The following is a 27,311-nucleotide window of genomic DNA, read 5'->3' as shown; positions in this document are numbered from 1 at the left end:
AACAGCTGGAGGCATGGGAAAGTAAGTTTTGCGTGCCTGTGGCTGGGAATAAGAAAGTACTTTCACCCCCCCACCCCCCCACCCCGGGTTGTGGTGGTGATGGGAGAAGAAGAGGCCAGTCCTGGAAACTCGTAGCTGGTTCCCCTCATTGAAGGGGGCCCCAGGGAGTAATGAGTGATCCCTTAACTCCTTCCTGCCAAGACCCGTCAGCGGTCAGCTAGATCTCTCTGGTCCCTATTTTGACCCCTAGCTTTGGATTCTATTATTCACTGGGGGGGGGGGGGGGGGGGCGGGGGGCAGCCCGGCACATACATTGGGGGGGAGTGGGAACACAGGCCAAGGCTGATAGAGCTGTGGGGCCCGAATGTGCATAGGAGAGTGGAGGGCAGGCGTGGGGTGGGGGTAGTGGCGTGTGTTGGGGATGAGCGCGCCCCCCCAAGCCCCCCATGACTTTGACAGCGGAGGGCCAGCACTGTACTGGAACCGAGGAGAAGCCGAGACGTTGGCCCTCCCAGGATTCCTAGAGAGGCCGCCGAGGCCCAAGGCTGTGACGCGCTTGCGCGACCAGGTCGGTTGTGAGATCAGCACAGGGTGCGCGATGCGGCCGTAGGGCCGGCTTGGGAGGCCGCGGGAGACGGTGAGCGACCCGGCGGGGCGCGGGGCGCGGCGGGGGCTGCTGTGCCGCGGGGTTGCGGGAGGGCGGCGGGGGCGCTTGCCTGACCTGCGGGCGGCGGCGGCGGCTGAGGCCGAGGCCGGGCCTGGAGGCTGCGCCCGGGGCCGGTGGGCTGGTCCCGGACCCCGTGCCCGCAGCGCCGAGGGCGGATCTGAGCGCTTCGCCGCCCGGGGCGCCCGGAGGGGACAGTCTGGAGGAATGGTTTCCGTGCTTTCTCTCCTCTCCTAATTGTGCAAACAATGCGTGCTCATTGCCGACGACTAGGTGACGCGGGTGAGTGACAGAAAAGTAAAAGTAACTGCAATCTGGCCATGTTCTTGTCGGGAGGCTTCCTGGTATTTAAAATTTTACGCATTATTACACAAACTCATATACATAATATTACGAAATGAGATCATACTATTGCTTTTAAAAACGGATTGTATAAAACAATGCTGTGATGAAATATACATAGCATTTACCAAATGATACATAAACATTTACTATTTTCACCATTTAAAAGTATATAATCGGTGCCATTAAGTACATTCATACTGTTGCTTATTGGAAAATTGTATCTTCCATTGGGGTAATGCAGTTCATATACTGTTAATTTTGGTGCTAGCATTATGATACTTCACTAAAACATGTTTCCAAGTATAATGAAAAGAAAACATTTTGTTTGTTTGTTTTTCCCCCATAGTACACAGTGCACGAGGGTGTAAAGAGAAACATTTTAGTAGAATTGTTTTCAGAATGAAAGAATTGTATGTAAAATGCAGTTTGTTAAGCACGAGGTGTGCATCTCTAACCTAAGGCCGGGGTTCTGTCCTTTGACTTGCATAGGCCTAGGAAGTCAAGGTCTCCTTCTAAGTTAAAAGGGGTGGCCAGGAAAGAACATCCTGTTTCAAACTGTTTGCGGTTCAAAAGTGAAGACTCATTACTATCAGTCGGTTACTTTACAAGGAGTGTTTTTAGCTGTTTTTTTTTTTGAGTAAGGATTTCAATCTGTTAATACACGAAAGTACATCTGTGAGGGACTAACCATGAGGCTGCTCTCTCTTACATGTTATGTTAATGCTAAAGATATCACACGAATTTTGGTTTAAAAAGTAATTCTTGCCTCTGCCAGGTGGCTGGTGCACCAAACTGGTTGTGGGTTCAATTCCGGGTCAGGGCACAGTCCTGGGTTGGGGGCTCTATCCCCAGTCAGGGGGCTGGTATGGGAGGCAGTTGATTGATGATTCTCTCTCATGTCATGTCTCTCTCTATCTCCTTTAGGCTCTCTCTTCCTTCCTCTCTAGAGTGAATACTCATATCATTGGGTGAGGATTTTTTAAAAAAGTAATTCTTCCTGTAAGCTGAAAAGATGGGAATGTTTTGGAGATAAACTTCTATATGTGCTTAAAAGGGAACTGGCAAAAGCGTAAGAAATACTAACTGTTGCACCTTTAACCCTTTGCACTCACTTGCTTTTTTCTCGATTCCTGCTACCGATGCTAACCGTGTCGAGTCACGCTCGACATCCGAGTGCAAAAGGTTAAGTTTTCTGTGGCTCCTAATACCCAGGAGGTGTTAGTGTATAAGCATTCTGTGATGTCAGAGAGTTGCTTGAGAGTAAAAATGCATAAAGTATAGTAAACATATAACATACCGTATTTTGCAATTTCTAGAATTTTTATATCAGAAACGATCTGAAAGTGCTTCCTCTTTTTTAATTATACAACAACATAGCACCTGTCACTGTCTAAGATACCATGTGTTTTATTTATTTCATTGTCTTCCCATAAGGTCCTCAGGGCAGTGCTTTTTGTCTGCTGTATTCACTGCTGTGACCTTAGTGCTTAATACATAGTAGTTGCTCATTAAATATTTATTAAATTGAATGAATCCCTGTTGGAGATAAGAAATCACTGTATTTTATGTCCCTTGATTGCTAAATTAATCCTAATTATCTAAGATAGAAATAAATCAGAAAAAAATGGTAACTCAGACATCTTCAATTTAAAACCTTTTAATTTTGAGTAATTATAGACTTATAGAGGGTTACAGAACTGTACAGGAGTTTCCTTACCCAGGTTGCTTTAAACTAATATTCTGCATAACCATAGGACAATCATCAAACTTAAGAAATTTACAGTGGACAATCTGATTAATGAAACTGATTACTTTAATCAGAGTTCATCAGGTTCTGACTATTAACCCTTTGTTTTCCAGGATTTAGTCTAGAATCCCTCATTTATTTAGTAACCATGGCTCCTTATTCTTTTGAAATTTGTGGCAGTTTCTCAGTCTTTCCTTGCTTTTTATGATGTTGACACTTTTGAAGTATTTCGAAATTGTATTTTTAGAGTGACCATCAATATCGTTTTGTTCCACATTTTCTCCTGTTTTGAGAATGATATTGATGTGTCTTATTACTGGTGATATTAATCTGATCCTTCTACATTTCTTAACTGAAATTTTTTGTGAGGAAGGTTTGTGCCTTCACCCCCTTTGTTTATTTGTTCAATTAGTTAGATCCGTGTGTGATGTCGGAAGTGGAATTTCTTCTTTGGCTTGTAATGCAGTGCTGCTGTTCATTGTGTTGCTTAAGCTATTCCCGCTTTGGCCATTGAGAGCTCTCTCAGGTTGCGTGTTTCCCTTTGAGGTGCCCCGTCCTTTTCTGTGTCTTTGCCTGACTTTCTGGCATTACACCTAGCATCTTGTCTCTCCTCTCCTCCAGCCTGGAATCCACCACTTCCCCAAGGACCCAAGTTCTGTTTATTAGAGAATGAACGGTGTTTAGATGTCAAATTTGGGGCACTAGGTTTGAGGTTATTTCTTTTCTCTTTTTTTAAAAAAATATATTTTTATTGATTTCAGAGAGGAAGGGAGAGGGAGATAGAAACATCAATGATGAGAGAGAATCTCCAAGCCCACAACCCGGGCATGTACCCTTGACTGGAATCGAACCTGGGACCCTTCCATTCGCAGGCCGATGCTCTATCCATTGAGCCAAACCAGCCAGGCGAGGTTATTTCTTTTTTAATCCTTGCCCAAAGATATGCTTTCATTTTTTTAAAAGAGAGAGATCCATTGGTTGCCTCCCGCACGCACCCCAATCTGGAATGGAACAGTGCTCCAACAGAGCCACTTGGCCAGGGCAAGCTCATTTCTTAATTGAGATATTTATAAGTATATTTTAACATTTTAAATACGTTCCGGGAGGGAAAGCTTTCTTTAGTGGCGATTATTGAGAAACTTGTTTGCTTATTGTCCGAGTAGAGTGTATGGGGTGTTATCCAAGGCGTCCTTTGAGATAAACTTAACCGTGCAGGTAGGTGTAGGCATCATCATCTGACCTTATATTAATACAATCAAGACTGCCGGAGGAATTACGCCACACGAATATATGCAATTGCAAGTCACACAGCACTTTATTACTCACACAAATTCCTGGTGCCGTGGGTATATGCTTAACGGGATCCCAAAGTGTGGCTTCCTCCGAAGGCAGCTGCGTGCCCTCTGTCAGCTGGCAGTGTCGGGTCAGGAGAACAGAGTTCATGGCTGTACCGCCCGAGATCTCGCGAAGTTTGGTCGCGGCTCAATCGGGGGTCGCAGTTGTCTTCTGCCGTCTGGCACGGAGCAGGGGAGCTGCGGATCATGTCGATCGATGTCTGAGGTTTGGGACCCATTATTATAGCCAGATTGTTTACCTCACCGCAATCCAGGTACTTATCAATCAGTGTTAATCAATTATGTCAATGGTACAGGTGCATATCAGTCAGGGCAAGTGTTAATCAATCAGGGCACAAAACATTTTTCCAAATTACACTTTAAATCAAATCAAGTTCTGGACTTTCCAGGGTGAGTCATGTTCGTATGTCATGTCTCTCTGACCAGTCCTTATCTATGGAGTGCACTCCTGCTCGTGTGCTTTCCACAGCAAATCTTTATCTATGGGGTGCACGCCTGTCTAATTACTTTCCAGAACATCATATTAAGTTTCACACAGTATTTTTCTACATTTCCTATAACACTCTTTAATTATTTTCTATTGCTATGACATTGTAACACTCTCTACTTATTTCCTATCATTATCACTATTACTATGACACTTACTGTCCGTGTATAGAATAAACCTATGTACTCTCGTATGGGTAAGAAAAACTCGAGAGTAAGAGACTACTTAATCAGGATTTTTAAAGGAAAACAAACAAAATTACATTGCATATGAGTTGAAGGAGCAGAATGACAAAAAGAAGGAAGTGTCCCTAAAAAATGGCCAGATGATTGCTTGGGGTTTCCCCTGTTCTTTTCAAAGCCATTTATTTTCATTGTGGGAATGGTGTGGGTTAAGGTATAACTCCTGCTGAGAAGGGGCCTGATCCAGCTCAGGTTGCTCCCTAGGCCCTGGGGGCTCACATCTGTGGTAGAATTTTAACAAGTTGATGACTGGAGCTTTTCTGCTGTCCTCAAAGGCTAGTTGGGACGTGAGTCATCCTGTGGCATTAGGATACCTGGATTTCACTGTGCTGGTTCAGTTCACGGGCCCCCAAAGCTTCCTGTGCTCCGGGTCTTTCATTCAGAGTTTGAAAGGCCCACTCCTGGGCCTTTTATCTTTTTTTTTTTTAATTTATTTAATTTTTCAGTCAAACTCCCCTTCCTCCTCCAGCTTTATTGGATAGTTTAAAATTACATTTCTATTTTCTAAGACTTAGTTGCTTTTTCCATCTGACTTTTTTTTTTTTTAAACTTTTTAATATATTTTATTGATTTTTTACAGAGAGGAAGGGAGAGGGATAGAAAGCTAGAAACATCGATGAGAGAGTAACATTGATCAGCTGCCTCCTGCACACCCCCTACCAGGGATGTGCCCGCAACCAAGGTACATGCCTTTGACCGGAATCGAACCTGGGACCTTTCAGTCCATAGGCCGACGCTCTATCCACTGAGCCAAACCGGTTTGGGCTCCATCTGACTTTTAAAAACTGATTACATCAAATGAAACACAGTTGTCTAAGTGATATAGTATACAAAAATAAAATCTTGATTTCTGTGAAAGTGCATTTCTCTGCAATTCCTGAATAGCTCCAAATTATGCTTACTCTAAGCATAGATGTTTACTCTGGGTTTTAGATTTAGTCTTTGCAAAAAATGTGTTCTAAACCTTTGCCATCACCATCTGCGTATCCAGCATCAATGCTGTTAAGTTGTTCGTATTTAGGCTTTTATCCCGATTTTCCTCCCATAGACATTAACAGGCATATTTGTCTTTTTATTTTGTTTACTCCCACTCAACTGGATGTTCTATGTAGGGCCTGATACAGATGTTACTTGATGTTACTTAATAGCTACTGAGGTCAGACAATCCAAGGTCATCATTATGCTAAAATTAAAGTCATTTATGGAAGCTCACAGACACTTCCAAAATTAGTTTTTACCTCCTACATGGGAACACATTTAACAAACCCAGAATGGGCTTACTGGTCTGATTCAGTTCTTCCCATTCATCAATCCCTGTTCACCAGTGGCATGGAAAGGGGGTTCTTTAACAAAGCATTATACATAACACCTCTACCAAACTAAACATAAACTTTTTTTGTAGTTAAATGCAGAAAGTCGATTTTTTTCCCACCCCTTTCCTCCTTTTGCATGGCAAGTAAAGCTCACTGGCCTGGGAGTAGCCTCTATCTGCCAACCTTTTGGGCCTTTTATCTTTAGCTTTATCCAAGTTCATGGCTGTGGAAGCTGCTCCCCCCTCCCCCCACCCCCTTTCCTTGAAGACCTGGAATCCTTTGCCATATTACCAGGCAGTCACCCTCACTTTCCTGTTTGTCAGTTTTCTCACCAGCTCTTTACAAATACTTCACTATCTCTTCGGACATTTCTGCACAGCTCCTTTAGAATACGCCAGCTTGGAGGCTTATTTTTGGTGCTCATTTCACTGTGGGTCTCAATTCCCTGAGTTAGGTCATTACCATGTATATTTCCTACTGGTTGCATTTCTTCAAAATATTTGTCTGGCCTCAAGTTCATTGTCGTTAGCCTCACTGCCAGGTTTCTCTTCACCCTCAGCCTCACTCTTGGTGTTTTCATTCTTCAGTTTTCTTGCTCTCTCCAGTCTGTTCTGCTAGTTTGGCTGGGAAAGCCACTCTCCTCCTCCTCTCTCTGACCGCCAGCTTCCTCTGAGCAGGGTTTCTGCTTCCTGTTTGTGCTGCTGGAGCTCAGCAAGGCTGGAGCCTGCCGCCCTGGCTCCTGAAGCGCCCTTCCCTCGCTGCCTTCCTTTGCTCTGGTGTCTTCAGGTCTCCTTTTCTAGGCCTTCACTTATTAATGTTTTTCTCTTGTTTTCTCCAAATACTTCTTACCCTGTCCCATCCCTCTTTTTCCAAAGCAAGGCCTCATTTCTTCTCTGCTGAAACTTTAGCAGCCTCCTCAGCACGCATGACCCTTAATGTAGTTCTTTACCTGAATCCTGCCCTGGAGCAGGGCTGGAATTTCTTCTAGTAGCTGGATGATGGCATGCTTTCTGGGTGTGTTCTTCCTGTCTCAGTTACAGTAATTTCTTGTGGATCTAGCAGTGCTACAGCAGAAATTCGGTCAGCTGGGAAGAGACAAACGGCACGCACTCGGAGGATCAGAAAAATCCGTTGTATTCTGCATCGGTGCTGGCCCAGTGGAGTCACCTCCAGAGGCTGAGCACTGCCTTCAGGTTCTGCCCGTTTTTTATACATACTCAGCTCCCGGGTAATTTGGGGACTTCCCATACCTGTTGCAGTTTGGGCGGTTGGCTGGTTCAAGAAGCAAGCGAGATCACAGAAGCCAAGGCGTGGTTATGGTGGTGCAAGCAGAAAGGGGGTTTATCTGCTAGATTTGCCTTCTCAGCAGCACTTGCTGAGTCCAGGAGATGGTGAACAGGTATCTCTAATAATAAAGGGTAATATGCTAATTAGACTGGACACCTTCTTGGACGTCATTCCGGACGTCCTTCCTGATGAAGCGGGGGGCCGGAGGGAAGCCAGCCTGGGTCCTGGGTGCTTGCAGGCAGCTGGAGGAGGGAAGCCAGCCTGGGTCCCGGGTGCTGGAGGGACCCGGGCTGTCGGAGGGAAGCCGGTGCTGGCAGCCGGGGGAGGGAAGGCCTACTCTTGCACCAATTTTCGTGCATCAGGCCTCTAGTTTTATAATGAATGTAGGAGAGGAAGGCTTTTGTTTTAGTATCATGGGTGAAAGTAGTGGTTCTTTCCTCCCTCCCTCCCTCCCTCCCTTCCTCCCTCCCTCCCTCCCTCCCTCCCTCCCTCCCTCCCTCCCTCCCTCTCCCTCCTTCTCTCTCTCTCTCTCTCTCTCTTTCTTTCTGTTAGGAAAAAAATGGGGGGGGGGGGACAACAGTAATTTTCATAATTCACAGAAGTGAGCCTGGAAGAGGAGGCTGCGTCCTTGCCTCTGGCTGCTGTGGGTAGTGGTTTCTTTAAATTTGCTAACTGTGGGAAGGGATGCAGTGTGTCACATTTTCAGGGGAGTCGACCATCACCTGAGACTTGGTGCACTTTGCTCCCGGTGCCAAGGCCTGCTCTCCATCTCAAACTTCTTTGTAGATTTTTGTTTTAACTCTTTTCTTTCTTTCTTAACAAATTTCATTAGTATTGAGGTAGCATTGGTTTATAACACTGTGTTTCAGGTGTGCAGCATTATAAAATGACATCTGTATGTAGTGCATCATGCTCACCACCGAAATCTAGTTTCCGTCTGTCACCAAGGATTGACTGGCTTTACTTGTTTCCCCTCCTCCTTCCCCTCCTCTCTGGTAACCGCCAATCTGTTATCTGCCTAAGTTTGTTTGTTCTTTTGCTTGTTGGGTTTGGGGGCAGCATGTTGCTTTTTTTTCTCTGCCTCACTTCCCGGTTTTTGTCTTACATTGTTCTCTTTGTTCAACCAGCCTTCTCTGATTTGGTTGCTGACTGAGTGGCTAAAACAGAGCTAAGGTCACCTGGATTTTTTCTTTTTCCAGTTGCCTGAGCACAGCCACTGTTTGCACACAAGTTCCCTTCAAGAACGCGCTGCCCCTTTTCCTCAGGGCCTTCTCTTCAGTCCGGGGAGGTATTACTTGGTTGCTTTGTTTTTTAAGCAGAATTATTATTGATTATAATTATTGATCACTACTCAATATAAGAGTAATGCCTAACAACTCAGGAGAAAAACAAACAGGAGGGAAGAGCCCTGTCATCCCACCCGCCTGAGGAGATAATGGCTGAGGACTCTTTGGTGCTGAGGCTTAGGAACTTCTTTGCAAACTGCTTTAGTTTTATTCATCTCACGACTAAATGAGATCATAACTATAATTTCTTCCTTTTTTCTTTTTAAAAAAATATATTTTATTGATTTTTTACAGAGAGGAAGGGAGAGAGATAGAGAGTTAGAAACATCGATGAGAGAGCAACATCGATCAGCTGCCTCCTGCACACCCCCCACTGGGGATGTGCCTGCAACCAACGTACATGCCCTTGACCAGAATCGAACCTGGGACCTTTCAGTCCGCAGGCTGACGCTCTATCCACTGAGCCAAACCGGTTTCGGCCATAACTGTAATTTCTAAAACTTGCCTTTTAACTTAATTTGTATTTTAGGAAATTGGGAAATGACAAAAATCTAAAGAAAATGATGATATCTATAATAATAAAAGCGTAATATGCTAATTAGACCAGATGTCCTTCCAGACCACCTTCCTGACGAAGCTGGGACCTGGAAGCCCAGGTTCCGGGTGCCAGAGGGAAGCCGGTGCTGGCAGCCGGGGGATGGAAGGCTTATTCTTGCGTGAATTTCGTGCATCGGGCCTCTAGTAAAAATACAAAATACAAAGAAAAATAACACACAGGGGTAACTACGTCTAACATTTTGGTGTATTTGCACTTAGAATTTTCTTTGTGCATTTCACCAAAAAAAGGAACAAGAGACCTAGTACATAAATTTCGTGTTAAAAAATCAAATTACTACAAGTAAAATAAAATTTCCTTTAACTACTATTCCCAATCTCCACCCCACAATCAGGGATTTTTGTGAATCCTTCCAGGCCATTTTAAATTCCTTTAAGAACTAATGCATACTTTCACACATATACACACTTATATACACATATATCTGATTTTAGTTTTTTTTCTGCAATTATATCTAGGATGTCCTTTTTACCTTAGCATATGTTTTTATTACTGTTGGGAGGGGCAGTCAGGTGCAGCTTCTCTTTCTTTTTTTAATATATTTTTATTGGTGTCAGAGAGGAAGGGAGAGTGATAGAGAGATAGAAACATCAATGATGAGAGAGAATCATTGATCGGCTGCCTCTTGCACGCTCCCCGCTGGGGATTGAGCCCACAACCCAGGCATGCACCTCTGGCTGGAATCGAACCTGGGACCCTTCAGTCTGCAGGCCGACGCTCTATCCACTAAGCCAAACCGGCTAGGGCTGCAGCTTCCCTTTTGCACAGCGTGCAAAAGTGAGCGGCCTGTCCCAATCCATTTTGGCTCAATGGATAAAGCTTCGGCCTGTTGCCGAAACCAGTTTGGCTCAGTGGATAGAGCGTCGGTCTGCGGACTGAAAGGTCCCAGGTTCGATTCCGGGTCAAGGGCATGTACATTGGTTGCGGGCACATCCCCGGTGGGGTGTGTGCAGGAGGCAGCTGGTCGATGTATCTCTCTCGTCGATGTTTCTAGCTCTCTATCCCTCTCCCTTTCTCTCTGTGAAAAATCAATAAAATATATTAAAAAAAAAAAAAAAAAAAGCTTCGGCCTGTGGACCAAACAGTTCCAGGTTCAATTCCAGTCAAGGGCACGTATCTTGGTTGCAGGTTCCTCTCCAGCCTGGGGCCCTGGTCTGGGCATGTGCAAGAGGCAACCAATCAATGTGTTTCTCTCACATTGATGTTTCTCTCTGTCTTTCCCTCTCTCTCCCACTCTCCCTAAAATATCAATAGAAAAATATCCTCGGGTGAGGATTAACTAATTAAAATAAAATAAACAATAGAATAAAATAAATAATAATAAAAATATATCACTTCTTTAAAAAAAAAGAGTGAGTGACCTGGAGCAGGGAACATTTCCTTGCAAAGAGATGAAGACCCCCCCCCCCCCCGGCCTTGCTGGGCTCATGCCTTGTGAGGACTGGCTTTCCCTGTTCAGTGCTTCCGGTAACCCCTGTGTCAGTGGCCCTGGGGCCCACCCCTGCTTTCTGTGTTTCAGACCCCACCTGCAAGGGGTCGAGGTCTCTCTGCTGCAGCAGGAGGTGTGCTGCTGGTGTCCACACGGCCCACACACATTGGCTGTGAAGGGGATCCACTCACAGTGGATCATATGCGACCAGTGGACTTCAAAGGGCTGAATCTCGCGTGTGCTCGCTCTCTTCTTTCTTTCAAACACCTTGTGCCTGGTGTTTGTTTTCTGTTCTCAACCACTTAGTATCATTGTCTGGTCTCTTCGTGGGTGACACTTGCCTGCTTTTTAACCTTGGACACACAGCCTGACCATCTAGGGAAGAGAAAACAATTATGTTGATGCTTAAGGGTCTAGGACTTTTTAACTGTTGTAGAATGAATTGGGAAATGTTTTCTCCTGTTCTATTTTTTGAAGAGTTTGTGAAGAATTGGTATTATTTTTCTTTAAATATTTGGTAGACTTCAGCAGTGATGCCTTCTGAGCCTCGGCTTTTCTGTGTGGGGAGTTTTTGACTGCCAGTTCAGTCTCTTCACTTCTTATAGATCTAGTCAAAATTTCTGTTTCTTCTCGAGTCAATTTTATTAGTTTGTGTTTTATAATAGTTTGTCAATTTCATCTAAAATACTTGTTTGCAAAAATACCATTTTAAAGCCTTTTTATTTTTGTAAAGTCAGTAATATGTTTCCTCTTTCATTTCTGATTTATGTAATTTGAGTCTTCTCTTTCTTTGTCAGGCTAGCTTATGCTTTATCAATTTTGTTGGTCTTTTCAATGAACCAACTTTTAATTTGATTGATTTTTCTCTTTTCCTAATCTCTGTTTCATTAATTTCCACTCTATTCTTGGATTATTTCATTTCTTCTGCTTGCTTTAGGTTTAGTTTTTTTTTTTTTTCCAGTGTCTTAAGGTGGAAAGTCAGGTTATTGAGTTGAGATCTTTCTTAATGTGTGCATATATGATAAGGCCCTTTACATATTTTACTGTATTCTGGGATATTTTCTCAGTTTACCCCAAAGTGTGACAATCCAGCCGTACTTGACACTTGCAGGCACCACTGCACAGATGCTCACATGCCCTCTTCTCATGTATCCAAGGTGATCCGAACGAACAGGATCAAGCTCCACCGTCCTCCTCACATTCCTCCTGGACACTAATACTGGTTATTTCAGTCTCTTGCCAGTGACGTCTGATGTCCCAGCAAATGGCATTGTCTCCTACGGTGCTGAAAAGATACTCCCAACGTCCCAGCAGCGGCACGGCTAACATAGGCTTGGTTTGCACTCTGCTGTGCACACCTAAGCAGGAGTGATGCCTCCAGGCAGATGGTATGCTGTCCATCCAGCACAGGCCCAGGCTTCAAGGGAGCAAGAACGCCTTCAGCTGGTGAAGAAGGAAGAAGAGGATGAAGGCTACACTGCAGTGCAGGCTCCTAGGCCCCAGACACTCAACCTTCCTGGCCAGGAGCTGTTCCGCCAGCTCTTCAGACAGCTTCGCTACCACGAGTCTTCTGGGCCCCTTGAGACTCTGAGCCGGCTCCGGGAGCTCTGCCGCTGGTGGCTGCGGCCCGACGTTCTCTCCAAGGCCCAGATCCTGGAGCTGCTGGTGCTGGAGCAGTTCCTGAGCATCCTGCCCAGTGAGCTCCGCACCTGGGTACAGCTGCACCACCCTGAGAGTGGCGGGAAGGCTGCGGCCCTGCTGGAAGAGCTGCAGAGAGACCTCGATGGGGCACCGTGGACGGTGAGTTGAGCACGTGTGCAGTGCCCAGGGAACTCTGCCTGCCAGGGAGCCAGCTTGTTTGGGGGTAGGGTTGGCCTCTGAACCTTCAGCCTTGAGGAATGCAGGGGAAGTCTTCCCTTCTCATTCCCGTGGCACGTGAGCGGCTGAGAACTATACCCTAAGCCAATGACCTTACAGCAGGCAGGCCTTCCCGCCTTCCCAGAGGACGATCAGCTGCAGGAAGAGTATCCATAAAACAGTAACATATTTTTGGACACAGTGACTTAGAGTATACAGAGTCCATCTCCACCTGTTGTCTCATTGGTCTTGATGCTGACCTGTGAAGTGGGGGTGATGTCTCTTGCTTGTAAGGAGAGGAGTAGAGTCTGGTCTCGTGGCCTCTGAGGACATGTTAAGCCTAGAAGAGCAGCCTGCATGTGCCGTGCTGCTCTTTGCTCAATAAGCCTGTGAGGGTTGGTTCTGCAGGGAGGAGGCCTCCCACAACCTCAGTGTTCTTGCCCACGTTGTTCCTTTCAGAGCTCCAGTTTATTGAAAAGAAATGCAAAACTCATCTAACCGTGAGAAATTGCTCCTCGGTATGTATTTTTTTTAAAAAAAATATTTTATTGATTTTTACAGAGAGGAAGGGAGAGGGATAGAGAGTTAGAAACATCGATGAGAGAGAAACATCGATCAACTGCCTCCTGCACACCCCCTACTGGGGATGTGCCCGCAACCAAGGTACATGCCCTTGACCGGAATCGAACCTGGGACCCTCCAGTCGCAGGCTGATGCTCTATCCACTGAGCCAAACCGGTCAGGGCTCGGTTTGTATTTGAGCGCCTATCATGTGCTTGTCCCTGACGTTGGTGCTGGACGTGGGGCTGCCAGTCCCAGTCCCAGTCCCAGTCCCAGTGCCAGAGCCGCAGGTCAGTTCAAAATCACTCTGCCTCTCAGCGCTTCCTACGTCTTTGGATGCTTTTAAAAGAGCATTTATCATTTTTGTAGGCTTCTTTGAAATAGTTATTTCTATAGAAATATGTTATTTCTAAAAGATATATGTTTTATGCATAAATAAAAGTTACTTTCAAGATTTCTGCCACATATTTGACATTCTTCTCCCCAAAATTTAATATAAAGTTAAACCATAAAACATACTTAAAAATAAAATAAAAAAGAGAAAGCCCTGGCAGGTTTGGCTCAGTGGATAGAGCATCGGCCTGTGGACTCAAGGGTCCCGGGTTCGATTCCAGTCAAGGGCATGTACCTTGGTTGCAGGCACATCCCCAGTGGGGGGTGTGCAGGAGGCAGCTGATTGATGTTTCTCTCTCATCAATGTTTTTAACTCTCTCTCCTTCGCCCTTCCTCTCTGTAAACCATCAATAAAACATATTAAAAAAAAAATAAAGTTAAACCAGTCAACTAACACATCTGAACATGGTCTAACAGCCGTAAATGGTAATACAGCAACACAAGGTGTGACTATTAAAAAAGAAAACCTCTTTGCTCAATATTGGGTCCTATTTTTTAAAAATCTAAAAGAGCAGCTATTCTTTTTACTAAAATAATGAGATCAAAAGGGTCTAAAAAGTGATTAGAGCAAATAAGGAACCCAGCAGGAATAAAATTGTGGCTTGGTTGTATTCAACTCATTTAGGTGTGGATGTGAGGTTTTACAACCCATGAAAACATTGCCAATGAGCAGAGAGGGCCTACCTGGTCAAAAGCAGTTGGAAATTAGAAAACATAAAACAGACGGGGAGAAAGCCTGTCAGATTCTGAAAAATAACAGAAATGCTCACGATGCATATAAAGTTGCAGTGCCACTGTGGGGTTCATCCAAATGACCAAAATGTGAGAAACCTAGGGTGAGGGGAGGTGGTGGGGGATGGGGGCTGCAATAGTTTATCCTCAGACTCATTTGTGCTTCCATAGTCTTCCTGTTTCTTTATCCTCCCTTTGAGGGGTTTTGGAGGAATAGGAGATAAATTACTGTGATGAGTTGATCATCTTTAGTCTGTAGATCAGTATCAGATGTTTAATGGCCTCAGCTCAAGTCCCGTCCATGTCAGTGTAGAGAATGTGTTGGCCACAGGACCCAAAAACTGGAGGCTCCCTGGCTGTGGTTTTCTGTTCTCATTTTTGCACCAGGGACGGCCTTGCCTCAGACACCAGAGCTACTTGAAGCCCAAGGCAAAGGCTGCCTCATTCTACTTGGGTGGGCACTGTCACGGTTTGCACCCGAGACTTTTCCTTCTGTGGTTCATGGCTGCCCCTCAGTTAGCTTTGCCTCCCTCATTGTTACTACTTCCTCAGGTTAGGAGCCGTCCGCCTCTTGGGGGCCCCTTTGCATATAAGTGCCTAGAGCAGCGCCCTGTACTTGGTAGACATTATGCACCTGCATCTCTCCTGTGAATCATCAGTTCAACTCTCAGGGATACGTGTCTTTCGTTTCTAAGTTCCAGGCCAGGGGTGGGGGCTGAGGGCTCGTGGGGAGGGTGTTCTGTGGCACCTGAGGCCTGACCACAGTGCTGTTACTGACTTGCCCGCTACTTTCTTCCCCTTTTTTATACCTTTATTGTTGGGAGTATTACAGATACCCCCCCCCCCCTTAATTCCCCCAACCTGCTGCTTTTGGCTCCACCTGTCACCCCCTGGCCCACACTAGAGCCCAGGGAGGCTGAGGGGTGAGGGGTCCTCCCTGGGCTTCCCCCTCCTTTCCCTCTGCCTGTAGGTAGTAAAGGGCCCAGCTCACCCTTCCCTGGTCTCTGAGATTGGCCGAGTGGCTTCCTCTCTGAGTTGCTTTCTAATTCCCATGGGGATCCTCTCCCATTTTCTTCTTGCCAGGACCCAGCCCCTGCCCAGAGCCCAGATGTACAATGGATGGGTACAGGAGCCCTGCGAGCCGCACAGAAATGGCCCTCTGCTTCACCTCCCAGGAGCGGCTCTGCTCTGGGGGACCACCTGGAGCCTCCCTATGAAATAGGCGTGCGTGACTTCCTGGCTGGGCAATCCGGTACTCACTGCCTGGCACTAAGACCCCTCCTAGCCTGAAGCCACACTTCCCACATTTCCTGTAGTGTCATCTTTTCACCATCTGTCCTCTCACGACATTCCCTTTCTATCCTGGCCCTTAGCTCTGCGTCTTTTCTTTTTTTTCCTCCTTTCTTTTTCTTCTTTGTTTTATTGTTGTTGTTTTGTTTGTTTCTTATTAGCTCTGTGTCTTTTCTACCTCTCCCATGTTAGCCCGGCTCCTCCTCCCATTGTATGCCCTGCCCTCACTTGTCATTCCCTGGCCTCTGGCAAACACTGGGGAAAGGTGAAAGGGGTTACAACAGTCTGCGCCTGCTTGTGGGGGGAAGGGCGGGCTGCCCTGTCTCATGGCTCTTTCTTCTTCAGATCCTCCTGCTGCCCAGGTGCCTGCCCTTCCCCAGGAAGAGGGCTGCCCAGGAGATCAGCCTCAGGTGAGCCACAGGACCGCTGTCCTTCGCGACGTCCCGGTGTTGCTGCCTGACAGGGTAGCTGCGGCTCCCCCTTGTCTTGCGTCTCTGTACAGTGACCGCACATCCAGAGACCCACGTCCCAGAGACCAGACTCTCCCCCTCGAGCCCAGGGCTCTTCTGCTGGGTGATGGTCTTCTCTTTCTCCCTGACCAGTCCATCCTGTTCTCCCTCAGAGCCAGCCCGTTCCCCTGCCGCTCCCTGAAAGCCGGGGTCCGTGGACTGGCTCTGAGGTACAGTTCTGTTTCTTAGGAGGCTCTGAATTTCAAGGACGTGGAGGTGACCTTCTCCCAGGATGAGTGGGCATGGCTGAGCCCTGCCCAGAGGAACCTCTACAGGGATGTGATGCTGGAGAACTATGGGAACTTGGCTTCTCTGGGTAAGGCATTGCTGTCCCCATGCTCTGCCCACCTTGACTGCTGCCTTCTGAGTTTTCATTATGGTGCATCCGAAGGGGCCTGACCTGGGTGTACGTCCCAGCTCTGTAACTGCTAACCAAGTCGCTGAATCTGTCATGCAGTCTGTCCTCTGGAAAAACAGGATAAGAATGCCTGGTATGCTGGGTTATTGTCAAGATTAAAGATATTGTCAAGTTCCTAATCCATTTAGGCATCTGAAATATGTTAGTTGATTTAACTGATTGAATTGTCCTGTGGTTCCCACCTCCAGAGAATCCTAGTGATCCTTTTGGCTGTGATTTCTCTCAGCCTCCCTTGTCCCTGCTCAGGGCTGTTAGAGATGGCTGGCTGGGTCCCCTGCCTTAGCCTCCTCCACCTGCCTCTCTGGCCTCTCCCTCCCCCCTCCCACAACACCAGGCCTGCGAGGGTCCTTGAGACTAGTTCTGTGTGACTCATCTACCCTCCATCCCGTCCCCTCCCCTTCTCCTCTGCAGTGGGGCCACTCACCAAACCTGCTCTGATCTCTTGGTTGGAGGCAAGGGAGCCGTGGGGCCTGAATGTCCAGAGAGCCCAGCCCAAGGCGAAGCCAGGTGCTGCCCCGGCAGGTGAGTTCCAGAGAACCTACCAGATCCTGCTCCTCCAGCATCTGTTCTCTTTCTTACGATCTTTCACACCAAGTCAGTCATGGGGAAACTACTCCATTGTTTGCTAGAAGGAAAATCCTTAGTGCTGGTGCTAAGGGGTGCCGGGCCCTGGGCTTCTTCCCTCCAGACTGGCCTATGAGACATTCATTTCTGGTCGTGCCTCTTTCCCAGAAGCCCTTTCGGTATCATTATTGCCCACCGGAGGGTTTCACCGTTCCTTCTCATTTCCGTTCATTGATGCTGCACTCCCGTTGAATCCCAGTGCCTGCCCCTTCCTGCTCTGAGGAGCCCTCGTTCCACTCCTGCTCCTCTTCTCTGCTCCGTCCTCCCCTGTGGTAGGCTTGCTCTCCAGACCTTTTAGCCGGCTCTCCTCTGAGCCCCACCCTCGGCTCTGTCTTGTGCTGTGGGCCCTCTCCCCTCTTTTGCCATTAACACTTGCCTCTCAACCCTTCCCTTTTTTTACTGGATGTGAGTTCTGCGCACGGCTAGCTCCTGTGCGCATCTTGCTTCTCCTCCCTTCCCTGTCATCTGGGATGCCCTTCCACTTTGCCTTGCTGTGTGTGACTATTTTGTAGACGTATTGGCGGTCAGGCACAAGCCACACCACCCAAGTGTGTGGCACCTTTTGGTCCCTTGGTGCTTTTCCAAGTATGGGAAAAGAGTGCATTCTCTTGTGTTTTATTTTGTGTCAGGAGGGGAGCTCCAGATTAAATCCAGCAAGCTCATCTTAAATTCCAAACCTTTGGAAGAAGCTCAGGCCTTAGCTGTGTCATCAGGATGTCGTGTGATGAGTGTTTCTGAGGAAACAGGGCCCCGAGAACCTGTGGAACAGAAGAGCCCATTACAGGAGGGAAGTGGAAATCCCACACAAGTGAGTGCTAAGAAAAAAGAGGCCAGTTTCAGTCGCAGGACAGGAAAGGAATCGGAAGACTCAGGAGGCGGTAATAGTGTCAGTCACAGACATGTATATTTCCGAGTTCCCAGAAGAAAAAAGAAGCATGGCTGTGGCCGACACTTCAGAGGGAGCTCATACCACTATGACTACAAGGAGTACGGGAAAGGCCTCAGGCTCATGATCAGCGGGTTTAACCTACATCAGAGAATTCACGCTGGACTGAAAGCCCCCTCCAAGGATGCGCACGGGAAGGACTTCAGCCTCAGCTCGCATCACCAACGGAACCTTCACATGGCGGGGACTTGCTATAAGTGCGCTGAGTGTGGGAGGAACTTCAGTCGTAGCTCCTACCTCGAATGCCATCGGAGACTTCACACTCAGGAGAAGCCGTTTAAATGCCGAGTGTGTGGGAGAGCCTTCAGGTGGAGCTCAAACCGTGCGCGACACGAGAGAATTCACACTGGACTGAAACCTTATAAATGCAATTTATGTGGCAAAGCTTTCCAACGCCTGTATGCCTACCACCTGCACCAGGAGTCCCATGCCAATCAGCTGTATCTCAAAGCTAGGCGGTGTCAGGAAGCTCTCGCCTATGGCCCCTGGCTGGATCATCATTTGCAAGACCGAAGCGGGGAGAAGCTCTTTGACTGCAGCCAGTGCAGGAAATCGTTCCACTGCAAATCGTATATCCTCCAACATCAGAGGATCCACACCCAGGAGAAGCCCTATAAATGTACCAAATGCAGGAAAACCTTCCGGTGGAGGTCCAACTTCTCTCGGCACCAAAGGATGCACCAGGAAGAAAAGTTCTACAACGCAGACGGGTATAGCGAAGACTCGAGGGAGGCCCCCGGCTGCAGTCAGCCCCAGAGTGAGCCCCCCGCGGAGGAAGCTTTCCTGTGCCAGCCGGGTGGGAAGACCTTCACCGGGAAGAAAGCTCTCCTGAACCATCAGAGAACCCACACGGGCGAGGAGCCGTACCCATGCGGTGAGGGTGTGAAGGAGTTCACGCACACGTCGCAATCGATCGTGCGGAGGAAGCAGCGGGCCCTGAACAGAAGCCCTGAGGACCCGCCCTCCCGCAGCCAGGACAGAGCGCTCCAGGCTCCTCAGAGCAGCCCGGCCGCGGAGAAGCCCTTCACGTGCAGCCACTGTGGGAAAGGCTTCCAGAACCACTCCTTCCTCTTCATCCACCAGCGGGTCCACACCAGAGAGAAGCCCTATCAGTGCAGGGATTGTGGGAAAGCCTTCCGGTGGAGTTCCAACCTCTCGCGGCACCAGAGGAGCCACTCTTTGGGAAAACGGTTCATGTACCACGAGAGCGGGGACACTTCAGAGGCGCAGTCCCAAATCCTCGAGGCCGAGAGGAAAGCTTTCTGGTGCCAAGAATGTGGGAAGAGCTTTACCCGTAAAAGAAGCCTTTTGGATCATAAGGGGATCCACAGTGGAGAGAAGCGCTACAAATGTAACCTGTGTGAGAAATCTTATGATCGCAAGTACCGCCTGGTGAATCACCAGAGAACCCACACGAAAGAGAAGCCTTTCAAATGCCAGTGGTGTGGGAAGGACTTCATCGCAAAGCACACCCTCTGCATGCATCAGAGAAAACACACCCGCGTGGCGCTGTCCGAAAGCAGCCCGGCCGGGTCGTCTCCCTCTCAGGACAGAGGGGTGAGTTTGCAGGAATTAAGGTGGAGTGGGGAGAAGCCCATGGAGGGCGGTGAGCCGGGCTCCAGGCCCAGCGGACCTCAGGACTTGTCCGTGGCGAAAAAGTGTCACAAATGCAGCACGTGTGGGAAAGTGTTCAGCAAGACCTCGCAGCTCATCAGCCACAGGAGGTTCCACACTCGCGAGAGGCCCTTCAAGTGCACGAAGTGTGGGAAGACCTTCCGGTGGGCTTCCAATTTGGCTCGGCACATGAAAGGGCACGTTGGTGATTAGCGTGGGGCCTGACGGAGGGAAGAGACGGTTCCCGGAGGACCTTAAAGGGAGGCGCTGCGGGAAAGCGTTCCCAGAAGGCCCAGCCCTTTTTATTTTGGAAGCAAGTCGCAGAGAATCCCGAGGATTAAAAAACTCAGATGCCTCTCGTTTTTACCTGCTGGGAAATGAGATGCTCTTTGGGGACCTTCCGGAGACTCAGGCCCTCAGGAGTGGCCTTTGTGCCGTGGCCTGGAGGTCCCAGCCAAGTGTTTTTTTCCCATAACTAAAGGGAGACGCAGGCCAGTGCCCTTCTGGTATGCCAAGGTGGGCTGTGGCTGCTGGGAAGGGGCCCCCTGGATCTGAGGTTTTCCTCGGAGTTTGGTCCCTATTCTGTTTGACCTTATAAGCAACAGCAGCTGCAGGAACTCCTCCGAGTTGCCCCGTATGCCTCCTGGGGAGCTCTGGCTGTGGTTTCAGCCTTCACAGCTGGCTTGGATCTCTGCTGTGGGTGCCAAGTGGAGGAGAGCAGGTGCCGGGTCCCTCACTGGAGCGTGGAGCGCTCCCGTGCCGTCGCTGTCCCCATCCCCAGCCCTATCCTCATCCTCATCCCCATCCCCAGGTATGCAGCTCCATCTGTTAAACAGAAATGTGCTGAGCTCCTCCCATGTTCCAGACACGGTTGGGTATGCCAGAGACACAGCAGTGACCTGAACAGTGCCGTCTTGGATCTTTACAGATAAACATACGAGATCCATAAACATCTGGGTTGGTGTGTGTGTGGTGGGCAACATGCATCGGAGAAGAGTCAGAGGGCATGCGGATTGGGAGGTGGGTTGTGGTTTTAAACAGGCTGGTCATGAAGGGCCTCAGCTGAGAAGGTGAAATTTGAGCAAAGACCTAAAGGAGTCAGGGAGTGGGCCCTATCAGTCTCTGGAGCCACGCACAGGAGGTGGGCTCTTGTCTGGTGTGTCAGGGAGTGACAGGAGGCCCCTGGGCTAGAGTGGAGTGAGCCAGAGGAAGAGAGGTGGTGGGCAAGCCGCGGGGTGTCAGGGGCCTCACTGGGCCTGGACAATTAAAAAAAATTATATATAAAAATTATATTTTAGAGAGAGAGAGGAAGGGAGAGGGAGAGAGAGATAGAAACATCGATGAGAGAAAAGCATCATCGATCGGCTGCCTCCTGCATGCCCCCCACCGGGGATCAAGCCGCAACCCAGGCGTGTGCCCTGACAGGGAATCAGTGACCTCTAGGTGCATGGGACAACGCTCAACCACGGAGCCACACCTGTCGAGTGCTTTTGGATGATTTGAGTTTAGAAGTGAAGTGGTCTGAATGTGCATTACATTTTACAAGAGTTAACCACAGACCCAAGGACTCAGTAAAATGTGGGAGCTGAAGATTTTTTATGCTGTTATCCCTGCTGTCTGTTTCTGTGAGTGGACACCCCCCTCCCTATCCGCCCCCATCAAGTATCTGAATATTCTATAAGACCGGCAGCTCGCAGCCCGTGTAGCTCGAAGGCCGTGTAAGCAATTGTGATCGCAGCTCTGACCTCTGCACGCTGCCGTGTGCTGTCTCCCTTCACCTGCAGTGTCACTCCTGTCCATGCTGGCTCAGGACCTCACCCTTCCAGGCCCAGCTTTCCCTGACCCTCGTCCCTTGAAGCCCTCTCCCCTGCCCCGCCTCTCCCGGTCCCTGTATCGTGCTGTGTTAGGTGTTGTCTGGATTTGCAGAAGTTATACCCACCACCACAGCCAGTCTGAGGCCAGGGCTGAGTGCTTGCTTATCTGTTTGCCACGCAGAGATTTTGCACCAAGTTGCCTCTGTTGAGGAAGATAGAGCTGAATTTAGTTTAGCTGAGTCATGATTGGAGTTTTTTGAAAGGGTCCTTCAGTGAAACGTTGACTGGAGGCCACCCACAAGTGCACTCCTGTAATTAGGAGCCCGGCTCTGCGTGGTTCCGAGCCACAGGCACCAGTGAGCAGTTTCTGACTGCCCCAGCCACAGTACTCATCTCGCACCCCACTCTGGCCTGGAGGACACCCCTTTTCCAACCCTGCCCCGCCTTCTCTCACTCCCCAAGAACTGAAGTTGAGGCTGGAGAGAGCCAGGTGGGCATCAGAAGGTCTTTCAGTCAGCTGTCCGGTGTCAGCCCAGCCTTGCTGACCGAGACCGTCAGCCCATAGAGTCAGAAGAAAGCACAGGAAATGTGAATGAATATGCACCATCTCACACTTACCAGTTGGCAAATTTTTAATGTGGGTGTGTGGACCCCTGGGCACTCACTGCTGTGGGAGCAGAAACTGTGATGACTGTTGTGTGAAGCAGTTTGCAAAAGCTTGTAAAGTTGTGTGTACTCTCATCTAGTAAATCTGCTCCTGGATAAACCGCAGAACAACAACTTGTGACAAAGGAGATGCGTGTAAGACGGCATTGCAATAGTGTTCACTGCAGTATTGTTGAGATAGCAAGATTGGGAAAAGCCTACATTCCCGTCAGCAGCAGGACAGAGAAATCAGTGGGTTGTTTTGGTACTTTGGGAAGTGAATATGAAGGAGCTGGAGTTGCATCTTTCACAGATAAATAAAACATGGCGCTGAGAAGCTGGTGAAGGTATAGACAAGTACCGTTTCTGTAAAGTTCAACACTGTGTCTGTGGGTCCGTTACTTAAATGTCTTTGTGTTTCACTTTTTCTGTAAAATGAAATATTTGTGCCAGCCTCACAGCGTGACTGGGGTTGGGGGTGGCTAATGAAATGATGTAAGTAAAGTGGTTAGAACAGCGGCTGGCATGTGAGCATTGCTGGCATATAGTAAACCGTGTTGTTACTGTTTTGCACAATGTATTTCCTGTGGATGCAAATTATATGAAACCGGAGTATAAAATCATGAATTGGAACGGTGTGTGAAAGTCCTGCTCGGCCCTCCCAGGGCAGGAGTTGCTGATGAAGTTGGTACCTGGAGGCTTCACTTGTGTTTTCTTTCTTTTCAAAATCGATGTACATGTGGTCAGCATGTGGATTTAATAGCATAGTGCAGTGGGTTCTTTTTTAACTGTCTGCTTAAAATCCTTAAAAATAAAAAGTTTTTAAGCATGGGCTCTGACGTTTTCTGATTTACAGAAATCCTGGCTCTGCCCTTTATGGGGTAATACTTAGAATGCATCACTTAATCGCTCCAGGTTTCAGGTTCCTCACCTGCAAAATCGGGAGCAACACAGACGGCCCCTAGGAAAGGAGTGGTTAACAGCTCTGCTCATCGGGATGGAACACCCAGCAACAGCTACAGGTGAGGATGTTCTCCATGTGTTGACACATGATCTCCAAGACGTGCGGTTTACAGGAAATTCCAGGCTCTGTTTCCTTTAGCTCCTTGCCCAGTAAGAACAAGTCAAGTCAGAAGCTGTAGACTCAAGTTTAAAGATGAAATGGGATCTGTGGACGGAGGTGCTTAGTCATTCATCCCACTTTTTAGGTAGGTGAGGAGGGTCAAAGCGCTCACATACCAGCCACCACAGCTTTTTAAGTTCATGCTGACCCTGCCAAGAGGAAGGGTTTTGCATCAGCCAGGTTCTAGTCTGGGGCCAGAAACCATGCCATTTGTTTTAACAAGAACTTTATAAAGAATTGTTCACTAGCCCTGGCTGGTTTGGCTCAGTGGATAGAATGTCAGCCTGCTGACTGAAGGGTCCTGGGTTCATTTCTGGTCAAGGGCCCGAACCTCGGTTACAGGTTCCTCCCCGGCCCAGGCCCTGGTCAGGGCGCCTGCAGGAGGCAACCAATTGAGGTGTTTCTTTCACATCGATGTTTCTGTCTTTCCTGTTGTCTTCCACTCTCTCTAAAAATAAATGGAAAAATAGCCTCAGGTGAGGATTTAAAATAAATAAATTTATATTCTTTTTTTAAAAAAAGAATTGTTCACTAGATATATCTAAGTAAAAAGGCAGAAAGAAAATGGGGAGGCATCATGGAGGTGGTAAGTGAGGAGCAGGTGACTCCCCCCCTCACCACACCCCCTGCAGGACTGCGTGAGCTGTAATACGGGACTGACCCCCTTTTAGATGTTTGACCACCGATAACCTGAACTTTCAAGCCCTCTTTCTCACATCTGGGCAGGCTGATCTGAAAGCCCAAACACTCCTCAGCTCCAGAGAGGAAACGGGCATTTTTCATTGCACTGGAACCCTCACCCCATCTATATATATAAAAACTTAAGCGACCATTCAACTGGCAGCTATGATGTGCACTGACATCAGGAGGCAGACACTCAATGCACAGGCATGGAAACATGGAACAGACTGATGAATCTCAGAGGGAAGGAGGGAGGGTGGGAAGAGATTAACCAAACACATACATACTAGAGGCCCATGCACGGATTCATGCATCGGTGGGGTCCCTTGGCCTGGCCTGTGGGGATCGGGCTGAAACCGGCAGTCTGACATCTCCAGAGGGGTCCTGGATTGTGAGAGGGTGCAGGACAGGCTGAGGGACCCCACCAGTGCATGAATCCATGCACCTGGCCTCTAGTCCACAATAAAAGCAGAACGGCTCACCCCTCCTTTCTATCAAGGCAAACCAGCTGGCATAAGTGTCTGTCCTCTCCCCAGGGAGCCTCATTATGTGAGGAATACACTTTTCTGTAACCTGTTGATGTGTATGATGTCATTAGTCTGGACATCTGAACCAGTTCGGGTGGTGATACAGTATCGGTCCCACCTCTACAGTGCGAGCTACAAAGCAGGAACAAAGAGGAGTGGTTAGAGTTGTTCAAAGGTGAGACATTGGAAGAGAACCCCTATGAGCTGAACCCCTACCTACGAGGCGGCGAGCACTGGGGCTGGGGCTGGTGTCTGCACTCAAGAAGCGCCCCACGTTGGCCAGTCTCGAGCTGGACTGCACTGCTGCCACCCAGAGAGGCTGCGCTGCTGGGGTGCGGGCCTTGGGAACAGGAAGTGATGCCCACAAAACAGGAAGGAAAATCCTCCTTGTATTGGGATTCTCCAGAGAAACCTCAACGGGATGTATGTGTATATGTAGAAAGAGGTTTATGATGAGCAATTGGCTTGTGGTTATGGAGCACGGGCTCCCGTTCCAGTCCGATGGCTGGCTGCTGGGGACCCAGGAAGAGCCGGAGATGCGGGTGAAATCCGACGGCTGGCTGCCTGAGCGTTCTTTCTGGCCTGGGAAGGCCAGTCTTTTTGTTTTGTTCAAGCCTTTAGCTGATTGGCTGAGGCCCACCCACATTATGGAGAATGATCTGCTCTACTCACAGTCCATCAATTTTAATGTTAATCTCATCAAAACACACCCTCACAGAAAAACCCAGAATAACAGATCAAATCACTGGGCACCCCATGCGTTAGGACACGCGGAGCCAGGGAAAGGTCCTGAGACTGAAAATCTCTCTCTGTAAGTAGAGGGCGGGGAGAGACCAAATCAAGAGGCAAGGCCCTCCAGGGTAACTGCTGGTAAAGGTTTATTATTAAGGGAAACGGATTTGAAGCATTTCTCGGGCAGTTGCAAGATGGAACGAGTCCCCGCACTGCTCAGTTGGCGCCAGAGAACTAACTATATGAAGCAAAGATAAGGGGGGCGGGGGCGGGGGTGTCAGAGGGGGCAGCAGGGAATAGTCACATAAACGGATAATCTGTGACTGTTTCCAGGTGCGGGAAATTGCCTTACATGCTTGACCAGGTCAGGACAATTGGAATGTTTTCTAGACGCAGCACATTCCAGGAGGCAGGGGAGGGGTGCTGGTTAATGTCAGGCAGACATCAGGCAGTCCCTGGGGGCGGGGAGGGGGCTGGGATGCAAACAAACCTCCTTTTTTTTTTTAAAAAAATTTTTATTTATTTATTTATTTATTTAATTTCTTTATTGATTAAGGTGTCACATATTTGTCCTCATCCCCCCATTCCCATCCCACACCCCTCCCCTTGGATGCCCCAACCCTCTGTTGAACTTAAGCATTGGTTAGGCTCATATGCATGCACACAAGACCTTTGGTTGATCTCTCCCCCCTCCCCCCACCCTCCCCTATCCTCCCTCTGAGGCCCGATAGTCCGATCGATGCCTCCTTGTTTCTGGTTCTGTTCTTGTTCATCAGTCTATGTTGTTCATCATTTCCCCTAGATGAGCGAAATCATGTGTCACTATAGATATACTTATAAGAATTGAATGTGCGACGAGCAATAATAGTTATGCTGACAGGCAAATGAATCAGTCTGTAGTGAGTTTCTTTCTGGACCAACAGTTCTTTTGAGACCCAATATCAATGTCCACCGGTTCCCTATGAGTACATGTCGGCACTGACCCCTCAGCTCTGGATGGTGGACAAATGGTGGTAATGCAGGTCCGACTCCCTCTGGTTTGGTCTCGGCTGGACCCAGGGGCACTGCTTCACCCGGATCCAGGGGCCCACGGCCTCGCCCGGACCCGGGGCCCAGGGCTCACCCGGCTCCAGGGGCCCGCGGCCTCGCCCGGACCCGGGGCCCAGGGCTCACTCGGCTCCAGGGGCCCGCGGCCTCGCCCGGACCCGGGGCCCAGGGCTCACCCGGCTCCAGGGGCCCGCGGCCTCGCCCGGACCCGGGGCCCAGGGCTCACCCGGCTCCAGGGGCCCGCGGCCTCGCCCGGACCCGGGGCCCAGGGCTCACCCGGCTCCAGGGGCCCGCGGCCTCGCCCGGACCCAGGATTCAGCCTCACCCGGACCCAGTTCCCAGCCTCACCCATACCCAGGGGCACGCGGCTTCACCCGGATCCGGGACCCAGCGGGGTTTCGTCTTCTTGATCCCAATTCCTGTTGGTCAATTCCCTCTCAGCAATTCCTTCGGCCATTTTCTCAGAGTTCCAGGGCAGCCACCGCAGAACTCGTTGGGCGGCGGGCTCGGCGAAGCTCCGGTGTGCCCGGTGCGCGGCGGCGGGCTGGTCCGGGGTGGCTGCGTCGGCCCTTGGGTCTGCAGCGGTGGCCGGTCGCCGAGCGTGCGCACCTGGCCGCTTCCGGGGTGTTGAGATTCTTGAAGGACTCGGAGGTCAGCAAGCGCGTAGTCTCCCGCCCCATGTCTCCCAGGCAAACTTCCTTTTTTTTAAAAAAATATATTTTATTGATTTTTTACAGAGAGGAAGAGAGAGGAGAGGGATAGAGAGTTAGAAACATCGATGAGAGAGAAACATCGATCAGCTGCCTCTTGCACACCCCCTACTGGGGATGTGCCCGCAACCAAGGTACAAGCCCCTGACCGGAATCGAACCCGGGACCCTTTAGTCCGCAGGCCGACGCTCTATCCACTGAGCCAAACCGGTTTCGGCACAAACCTCTTATTTATTTTTTTATTTTATTGATTTCCCACAGAGAGGAAGGGAGAGGGATAGAGTTAGAAACATCGATGAGAGAGAAACATCGATCAG

At 48.9% G+C, this 27,311-nt stretch overlaps 1 protein-coding gene across 3 annotated transcripts; it reads left to right on the top strand.

The window, feature by feature from the left end:
- The first annotated feature begins 575 nt into the window (after positions 1-575).
- Positions 576-23,412, top strand: ZNF445 (zinc finger protein 445). 3 transcript variants are annotated; one of them, XM_079794904.1, is made up of 7 exons: positions 576-637; positions 12,004-12,571; positions 15,398-15,566; positions 15,950-16,014; positions 16,303-16,429; positions 16,943-17,053; positions 17,785-23,412. In XM_079794904.1, the coding sequence occupies exons 2-7, from the start codon at positions 12,143-12,145 to the stop codon at positions 19,926-19,928; spliced, it is 3,045 nt and encodes a 1,014-aa protein (XP_079651030.1). In that variant the 5' UTR covers positions 576-637; positions 12,004-12,142; the 3' UTR covers positions 19,929-23,412. The 3 variants fall into 3 exon arrangements, with proteins under 3 accessions (XP_079651030.1, XP_079651032.1, XP_079651031.1); XM_079794906.1 differs by lacking the exon at positions 576-637 and adding an exon at positions 775-946; XM_079794905.1 differs by lacking the exon at positions 576-637 and adding an exon at positions 5,454-7,346.
- The last annotated feature ends 3,899 nt before the right edge of the window (positions 23,413-27,311 follow it).

The sequence above is a fragment of the Cnephaeus nilssonii genome (assembly GCF_951640355.1).
Source record: "Cnephaeus nilssonii genome assembly, chromosome: 17".
In the NCBI taxonomy this organism is placed as follows: domain Eukaryota; kingdom Metazoa; phylum Chordata; class Mammalia; order Chiroptera; family Vespertilionidae; genus Cnephaeus; species Cnephaeus nilssonii.
The sequence above is the reverse complement of the archived record's forward strand: the minus strand, read 5'-3'. Positions and strand labels throughout refer to the sequence as shown.